General features: G+C 32.8%; 1 protein-coding gene across 7 annotated transcripts in view; it reads left to right on the plus strand.

Moving 5' to 3' along the window:
- The window catches only part of myo9aa (myosin IXAa), a 258992-nt gene that overhangs the window by 239935 nt on the left and 8715 nt on the right, over positions 1-10342 (plus strand). For 6 of the 7 annotated variants that reach the window (XM_056462171.1, XM_056462177.1, XM_056462176.1 and 3 more), the window contains 3 exons: positions 2728-2833; positions 5129-5260; positions 5367-5490. In XM_056462171.1, the coding sequence (XP_056318146.1) occupies positions 2728-2833; positions 5129-5260; positions 5367-5490 (362 nt within the window). Of the gene's footprint in view, positions 1-2727; positions 2834-5128; positions 5261-5366; positions 5491-9255; positions 9796-10342 lie in introns of those variants that run through there. The other variant, XM_056462178.1, reaches the window with a different exon arrangement.

Genomic DNA, 10342 nt, shown 5'->3' on the forward strand with positions numbered 1-10342 from the left:
ATAATTTGAGCTGTACTAGTGGGTTTTTGCTAGAATAATGCACGGACTGCTCTTTGTCTTTTACATTAGTTCAGGTATCTTGTATGAAATTGGAACGTTATGGCCATTAAATGGATAGTTCACCCAAAAATGAAAATTCTGTCATCATTTACTCACCCTTTACTTGTGTTAAACCTTTATAAGTTTCTTCCTTCTGTTGAACACAAAAGAAGGTATTTTGAAAAATGCTGAAAGCCTGTGACCACTGACTTCCATTGTATTTGATTTCCCTGCTATGGAGTCAATGGTTACAGATTTTTGGCTTTTTTTTGTATTCTTATTTTGTGTTCAACAGAAGAAACTGTATCAAGTAGTTTGGAAACACTTGAGGGTGAGTAAATATGTTGTTTGTACATTACGTCATTGCTGACAAGCAAAATTCAGATGAAGGTCAGGAAGAGATTCTTCTATATTGGATTCGCTATGAGAACATCAAAATGTATATGCCTTGTGTTGTTATAATATTTGTTAAAATCGGTCAAACCAAGAAATCATCAAATGCTTTAGAGAGTTACAAAGTTTGTTCATAAAGAGGGGAAAAGTTCAAGAAACTGGCTGAAAAATGTAAGAACAAGTGGCTTGTAATGAACATTTTTGTAATACATCCACGTGTACAAACTTTTTTCAATGCGATTATTTGTTTGACAGCACTATACAGACAATAATATAAAAAATATATTATTTTAAATTATATGTTTATGTATTATATCTTAAAAGAAAAACTACTACAGATCTACTACAAACACCACCACACACATACTTATACAAAATCAAGGAGTAAATAACTTGCAATGTTTTGCAATAATCCATATCTTTACTGACATTTTATCAGGATATAAAGTAAACAACTGTAACGTTAACATCAAAATTGTTTTTAACATGTGTTGTTTGTTACTGGTGTTTGTTACTGGCTTGTGTTTATCTGTCCAGTAACAAAAAAATCGAAATAAGAATCTACGTCCACGCTTTTGTGCTTTCACTTTTTTTTTTGTGTGTAGAAGGATGTCTCAACCTAAGTGATTTAGGGATTTATATTAAATACTATTGTTTTTGAACCTACTGTGGTAAATTACTTGAATTAAACATTTGTAGTAATTCTATGATTGCTGTGGTAATACTACTGTAGTCATAAACAAATGATCCAATACTGTACTGTTTTCCGTTTAAATTATGCACCAGTTTACACCAGTTTATTACTGTAGTTTATCTGTTTATTATAATACTAAGCTGTAGCAATCATCAATAAAATGTTGTAAATGCTTTACATTATACACTTTACTAGCCAATATTAGGGTTGAAAAACACTTTAGTATTTAATATAAATTACTATAATATTTTTATGCAGGCAGCTAAAACACATTCTGCTGGACTGTCTTGCTTTAAATGACTGCAGAAGGGTTTTTTAATGAAATGAACTCTAGGAAAAATTGTGTTTTTTATCACGTATTAATGTTAAAAATCTTATCTAATTCATGTATTTGTTTGTGTTTTTTAATTGTATGTTTTAATTAAATGTTTTGGCATAAAAATGGCCTTTGTTGTGACATGGCATTAAATAAGAATATATGATGTCGTCACATAGGTATCTTTACTGCTGCAAATATTTTAGCTCAGTAGAAAACTAATTCCTCGTCATATGTGGTTATTAAACATCGCAAAATACGGACTTTCCTCTTTGTCCTACGTTCAGTTTTTTACTTATGTCTTTAATCTGAATTTCGAGCATCACCAGAATAATGTAATTGCAGACAACTTACAGTGAGTACATTTTCATTTTTGGTTGAGGCCCGTGCACACCGGGGTTACTTTCAATTATGCTTTTTTACCAATGTTGAGTAAACAAAGGGTGCCAATGTGAGTGCGCACGCCAGTACACAAAATGAACATAACTGCAAAAAAGAAAACCCCACTCTGTGTGCATATTTAAATAAGTCCAGCAGTTGGAATCCAAACCTTGGTGTGAACTGAACACAGAAGAAGCCATCGTTAAATTAGCAGTGAGCCAAGACCCCTCTTTTTAGCATTAGTCTGCTTTTTAAGCTAACTCTGCTGCACTTTGACTGACAGATTAAAGCAACATGGACTAAAGGCATAAAAACAGGCTAAAAGCTGGACATGGTGTCACAAGATGTGACCATAAATGGACAGAATGCTAAATAATGCTCTAGTTTGGTTCCTCCTACATAGTCACATTGTTGCATGATATACTGTAGTTCAATACAGGCATCAGAGATGCATCTCCTTGCCTCAGATCCTCATTTGTGTGTGTGACAGAGAAATCCCTGCCATTGATTTGACTCATTTATTCAGTTTATAAGCTCGTCGTGAGTTCTGAGCATTTTAGCCCTGCATACGGCATTGCTTAGGAGGTTTGTAAGTTCAATCGCAAAACATCGCAAATAGCAAAAAATCATGAAAGTTACATTTTTTAAATTGTTTTAGTTTCATTAGGTTTGTATTTAATGACAGTGTGAACGCTAAATGAACCTACAGCATTTCTGAATGTATTTTTTCTGGTTCAGACAAAACAAGCCCAATTTTGAATATAATTCTTTTTTATCAAAATTTTTTATATCAGTCCACAGAAGCAGTGATCTTATGAGTCCTCTTTTTAAAAATTAGGTTGGGATAAATTAGACATTTTTTAGTGTATAATGCTTTCTAATGGATGCCAATGTCTCTCTTCAGGCCTCCAGGACAAAAAGGAAGTGATTCGAGGAGTTTACTCTGTAATCGACCAGCTCAGCAGAACCCATCTAAACACACTGGAACGCCTTATTTTCCATTTGGTCAGGTGAGACAACAGCATTATTACAATAAGATTCCATTAGTTGATGATAGTTTGTATATTTACTAATATGAACTAAGAATGATCAATTCTTGTGCAGGATATATTAATCATAATTCAATGCATTATTAAAATCCAAAGTTATGCTTATTAACACACTGTAAGTTAACATGAACTAGTATTTTCATTGTCTAAGAAATACAAATACAATTTTTACAAAGACAAATAAATACTGCAATAAATGTATTGTTTGTTTATCTTATTAAATACACTATACCTAACACTACCTAATGAAACCTTATTGTAAAGTGTTAGAACTTAAATACATCTGAATAGTGTATGAAAATGGTGGCATCAAAAACAGGATTTAAGGGTCAAAGATGAGACATCTCATTTTAGTGCCAGCATCAAATACAATTTACAAGGTGTTTTATACAGTTCAAGGACTATGCTTAAATATAGAGGGGACAGAGCTTTTGCTAGGATTGACCCCAAACAATGGAACAGCTTACAAGTGTCAGTTCAAATTCTATAATCTCTTTCTTTGTTTAAAGCTAAATCATCATATCAAAATCATATTTTTTATTTGAAGAGTTTCATTCTATTTGAGCTATTTTTTGTAAAGATTAGTAATTTTGTTTTTGTACAGCACTTTTGGCAACAATTGCTGTTTTATCAAACAACTATATACTTGGCAAGCTTATTGATTGCAATTACGGTGTCTAAAAACGTTTACAATAACCTTTATAAAAATAAAATCCCCAAATATGGGTAAAATAATATTCCCTCATAATTTACCAGAATTACAGATTATGCATCAAATGTTTCTTGTACCATTATACAGTGCTTAGCATAAATGTGTTCACACGTCACAGATCTCTCTTTTTTATATCAATATTTTATTCAGGATGCTTTACAATAATATAGTTGTGCATATACATTAGATTAGTCAGTTCTAAAGCCAAAACTGGAACAAAGCAAACAATTTAAAATGAAGATCACAGTCCAAAAGTAGCGCATCTAAATACATAAATACAATTTTAATAAACAGGAAAAATCAAGAGACACGTGACCAATATAAAATTTACTTCACGTTATGTAGTTTGTGCATTTTTTATCAATAACTTGTTTGAATTTAAATGTATTTTCTTTCTATTCCTAAAGATGTTAGTTGATCAAACTCTTATTTTAATTGCTATTGATTACTTCTAATTGATAATTGCTAACAGTTTATTAAAATATTTTGTTTAATTGCATTAAACATTATTGGGTATATTCTCAGAGAAATGGATAAAAATATATTCATTTTCAAAAGGAGATGTACTCATTTAGCACTGTACCTGACATGATTTTTTTTTTGTCATCTTAAATATTGTTACACCTAATAACATTCGTGTAGGTGTCTGTAAACTGTATATAATGTAATATAATGTATTAATATTATATGATAGCCATTATTTCTTAATCAGGAAAAAAACTTTTATTAAACAGGATTTTACTATCTATATATATATATATATATATATATATATATATATATATATATATATATATATATATATATATATATATATATATATATATATATATATATATATATGGAAAAAAACTGTGTATATATAAAAAGATACAGTTTTGTTGTGTTCATGTTTGCTAAAATATTACACTTTGACTAGGCATGGGACGATAACCGTTTTCAAGGTTTACCGTGGTTTGGAAAAGTCAAGGTTTTAAATCTGCCAAAAGTTTCTATTATATTGTTCCTACGATATATGTAAGTTTACATGTTTTTTTGCATTATTTTCGTGTTTTTTACAACTATTTTATTTAGTTTTTAGGGCAACAGTATCTCCAGCTGAAAAGGACCCTTCACTGTTCCAAAATATTTCAAAGAGTTTCTTAATTTAGTTTCTTAAAGTAAAATATATTGTGTTCAGTGGGGAAAAATGTTTTTTTTTTTTCCCCCAGACATTTAAAAACATATTTTAGAGCAGTAATCTCAATACCGTGAAAGCGTGATATATTTTATTCAAGGTTATCATACATCAAAATCTTATACCAGCCCATGCCTAACTTTGACAACAACTTTAAAAACCTTTTCTTGCTGCTTGCTCTCTATTTGGTTTTGGCTGTCATTATTTGAAGCCACCTCACAGAGAAATCTAATAGGCTTGAAATTCCAAATTTGCATATGCACATACTGCTTTTTAACATTTTGTCCAGACTCTTGACTTTCAGCGAGAATATAACAATGATTTGATGAGGGAAATAACATTTCTGAGTTGTTTCTCCTGTCTGCAGGATTGCCTTGCAGGAGGAAACAAACCGCATGTCCGCTAATGCGCTGGCTATCGTGTTTGCCCCCTGTATCCTGCGCTGCCCTGACACCATCGACCCTCTGAGGAGCGTTCAGGACATTGGGAAAACCACAGCGTAATGAACAACTCTTACTTAAGTTTACTCCAATCACGAACGTTTACTGTACTAGTACACCACGATTTCTGTGTCCATTGCATCACTGTTTTGTTATTTTTTTAAGGTGTGTTGAGCTGATCATTTGTGAGCAGATGAATAAGTACAGGGCCCGGCTGAAAGACATCAATACTCTGGAATTTGCAGAGAACAAAGCCAAGAGCCGACTAACGTTCATCCGCAGGTCCATGGTAAGAGTTCAACAGCTGAAAGTTTTCTTTTTTCCAAACTTTTAAAGACTTTCACAAAACACAGATGTTTAAAGCCACGCCAAGTAGCACATGCTTCTGGATCAACATCTTTGCTGGAACATTCTTATCAACATTTTATTTTAGAGGTAGTTAATGATTAGGGTCAGGTTTGTTTGACAGGAATATTGCTCCATGACTTACAATAGATGTAAATCCGGCAATGAGGACAAAGCCTTACAAATGTTGGTCTTGGAACAACATTCTTATCTCAATTCATGCTCTTTAAATGCATACCAAACCTAGCCAAGTGAAATGGCAGATTGATACAAAACTGATCTATAACACTCGGTTATAGCTTAATTTAAATCTAAAATCTGATATAAACTAGGGCTGTAGTTTTACAAATACTTGCAAATGTGTATACATTTTCATTACATGGCTTTTGTTTTATATGTATGTGTAATAAACAAATGCAGTGTTGTTTTAACCACTGCATGGGGAAGACCTTTAGTTTTAAATGTCTTGACCGTGTTGAGTTCATATTGATTCTTTTAATCTAAAGCCATTTCAGGTAATACAAGAATAAAACTTCATTGCACATATAGGGCACCTCTCGTCCAATACACCATTTTGAGGGATGTACACAAAAACAATGGTCCCAACGTATTTCCTGTTTTACATGTTTCATTTCTATAGCAGAGATGCCCAAACTAGGTCCTATGCAACCTTTGATTTGGCCCGCTTTTTTGTTTTATTATTAAAAGCTAACTGAAATGAAATGTTTCAATTAATTATTGTCACCTGATGGATAGAGGACAAAGGTCAAACGTAAAGACAAAGGTAGATTCTTCCTGACTAGTGTATTTAGCATTGAACTCCACTGTTTACTGTTATGTTTTAGAGCAATATGTTATAATTTTAGAAGTAAAAACTGCATTAGTTAATACTATTTATTTATTTTTTATTTATGTTTATATATCATGAAATAAATTGGGAAACTACCGATGGCAACTTTAAGGTAATACATACTGCTCATAAAATATAAACGGAACACTTGGGGCTCTATCATGCACCCGGCGCAATAAGGCGCAAGACGTGTTTCTATGACATATTGCTATTTTCAGACATTAATTTTTCTGTTTTCCACCACGTTGTATAAATAGCAAATCCATTTGCACCACTTTGTGGACTCATGGGTGTTTCGGTCTAGATAAGAGGCGTGTTAAGGCGCATTGTTGGCGCCTTGCTATTTTAAGGAACTAAAATAGACTGTGCAATTGACCAGCTGAAAGCAGGTCTAAAGAGCGCGATAGTTGTGCACCTCCCTTACACATTGCTGAATACACATGGGATGTACAGCAATACACAAATATCTTTACAAATGAAAAAGAATTAAAGGATTATAATATTACAAAACGTATTATTTTCTACATAAATATAAAAACCACCGCCTCCATGCCTTCTTCATCTCGGAGGCTTTTTCAGTTTATTCATGACAATCTGCTTTTGTATAATGTTGTTATTATTAGTATTATTATTTATTTTATGCATATTTATATTTGTTTTATTAAAAACAAGCTTAGATTTGCCCATCTGTCAGATTTTGGACCATATGGGGCATAGCATGTGTATTTGGATATAACTCAGTTTTTTGAACACACTTCGTTATTACTGTTCATTTATTCGTTTGCTGGAAATTAGAACTGAATTTAGAAATAGTTTTGAACCAAATCTTTGCGCTTAACAAACGAAATTAATTATGTAGGCTAATGCATGTCTGTGCGTACAACACGGTTCCTTATCCACGAAAGAGAGTGAAAGTAAAGGACGAGGAGGCTCATTCTCTCATTCTCGTGCTGCAGATGCTCTGTTTAAATGTTTTCTCGCTAGTGAAGCACTCAGTTTTTCCATGTAAATAGTACGCCATGTAAAATAGTAAATGCGCCAAATCATTAAGAGAATAAGCTCAACCCTGTTAGACCATGCGCTGCGGCGCAAAGCAGATTTTTCCATTCTTCAAATAGCATAAGTGGATTCGGACACGACCTTAATGCTTTTGCATGTATCCCTGTGCTTTGGACTTTGCGCCTAGATCCTTAAAATAGAGCCCTTGGAGTTGCATTGTGTTGTTTAAGTGTTCCCTTTATGTTTTTGAGCAGTAATAGTTTGGTATATTTACCATCAGTCCATGGCTCATAATGATATTTGGTTTTTGGCCCTTTGTACAAAAAAGTTTGGGCATCACTGTTCTGTAGTTTCTGAGAATTCAGAAAGAGCCACACATTGATAAATAATGTTATGATAGCTGTTTTAACATTAAGTTATGATTGAATTGCCTCTTCGTGCAGTTAAAAAAAGTGTGATAACAAGCAGGTCCAATGACAGGATCACACTAAAAAGGGTCTATAGCTATAAAATGAACTCAAAAGAACACATTAGTTCCATGTAATCACTCTTTAAGTGTTTTCACCATAAAAAACATCAGTAAATTAGCTTGTAAACATTTTTTTACATACAGTAGTATTACATTAACATCATATAATACCATTCAGTGTCTGCAGCTTGTTAGTCCGCTGGAGAAATAACTCATACAGTAAAAAAGAGCATGTTAAAATAACATGAAATGTGTGAAACGAGTAGTGCAGCGGACAGACGCAAAACTGTGCTGGGATTGTTAATTTTGGTAAGTTTCTTAACCATCCCTTAACTAAATAAATAGATCGTTCAATTTGATTATTTGATCAACAGTGACCAATGAAAAGTTCCATTAAATCTTATGCACAAAATATGTTTCACTTAAATAATTCTTACATTAACAAAACCAAATTTAAAAAAGGAATTGCATTATAGAGTGCACCTCTAATTGCATTGTTAATGTAGGATTTAAGTGAAACTTAGTGATATTTTGTGTATGAGATTTAAAGCAGCACCTTAGAGTAAAAAAGATAAGTTTTACCATTTTTGAATCTATTCAGCTGATCTCTGGGTCTGGCGGGAGCACTTTTAGCTTAGCTTAGCATAAACAATTTAATCAGATTAGACCATTAGCATCTGGCTCAAAACTGACCAAAGGTTTAAATAATTTTCTTATCTTGACTCTTGATAGTTACTGTACCAATGGAAAATGAAAAGTTGGTATTATTTAGGCTGATAGGACTAGGAACTGAACTCTCAAGGAATTTTGCTGCATATTTATCTTTAAACAAACTAAAATATTGTATATGACTTTTCAGTGTTGTTGCTATTTGTGTTTGTTTGTTTGTTTGTTTTTGTACAATCAATGTTTATTAAGAAACTGATATGATTTTATGTTATATATTATATATTTAGTATAGGCTTTTGCCATGAATGTAGCCAATGCTGCTGATATTGCATTAAAACATTAATTAGTTAAATAAAAATAAATAAATAATAGGAAATTTATCCACACTCATTTTTGACCTTTTTGATCAGTATGCTAACGGTCTAATCTGATTTAATGATCTGTGCTAAGCTAAGCTAAAAGTGCTCCTGTCAGATTGGCTGATTTGATTCAAAAAAGATAACTGTTTAACTCTAGGGGATTAGTGAAATTAGCCTTTTTATTTATTTAATAGATTATATTGTTTTATTGCACTTCTGTGATGACACCACTATTAGAAACACTGTACTAGCATCATCAAGGAAGTTGCTCCAGGATGTTCTACTTAAGTTCATCACCCACTTTTCTGTGTCTTGACACTAACCCCTATCTCTCCTCTCCCTTCCCTTCCCTCTCTAATCCAGAGACCCGTAATAATTGCTGTTAGATTTATGAGCATAACCCGCAGTGCTGCGGCGGTAGGTATTCATTTACTCACTGTTCATTTTAAGTGTCATCACGTACACCGCGTCCCAGCACTGTGTGGTCCGTCTGTCTTCATGATATAAGACGCTTGAGCAAGAAACTCTACAGCTTTGATACTGGTCACTCAGCACATCATTCATCTACAGTGTATAAAGTCACTTTGGTTACATTTCATTCTAGTAATGTTGCATTGCATGTCTGGGGAATTTAGAAGAAATCTTTTTATTGCATTCACTCCATGTGCCTTCTTTTTTACTTGCTTTCTCTGGTAATGAGCAGTCCGGTTCAATGAGAAAGGTAACCGCTTTGGGCTGAATGGAGTCTGTGTTGTCTGTTCAGGGTCCAAAATTAACTAAGAGTGGCAAACAGCGACTAAATCTGACTGACTTGCCGGGTTTACAGCTAAATAAATGTCCAGCCATTGTGTAAAAATACATTTATAAGCCAATCAAATAATGAGATGCAAATGTTTATTTTGGACCCTGCATTTATGTTTTGTTTCTGTAGAATGTAGCCTGAAATAGAGTCTTAAAGGGATAGTTCACCCAAAATAGAACATTTACAGACCATTCACTTACACTCAGTTTGTTAAAAAAAACATTTATGAGTTTCTTAATTCTGTTGAACACAAAAGAAGATATTCTGAAGAATGTTGAGAGTGACATCCATAATTGGAACAAAAAATACTCTGCCTGTTTTTTTTTTTCAGCATTCGTCAATATATTTACATTTAGTCATTCCACAGACGCTTGTGCAAAGTTGAAGAGGCATTCAGCGATTAAACAAGAAGACACAATACAAACATGAAGTGCTAGTTATAAGAGGTGTGATGAGACACATCACGAGATGAGATGAGATTTTTACAATATTTTTTGGATGAAATATATGAATGGAAAACAGTCTTTCATTCAACCAAAAATATAACCACAAAATCCAAAACTATTTAGGTGCTTTTTTTTTAAATCAACTTGTAATGAATGTTATTTTATTTCTATTTTAATGAACTCTATGCTGTAAAGGACATTC

This window comes from Danio aesculapii, chromosome 7 (genome assembly GCF_903798145.1).
Source record: "Danio aesculapii chromosome 7, fDanAes4.1, whole genome shotgun sequence".
In the NCBI taxonomy this organism is placed as follows: Eukaryota; Metazoa; Chordata; class Actinopteri; order Cypriniformes; family Danionidae; genus Danio; species Danio aesculapii.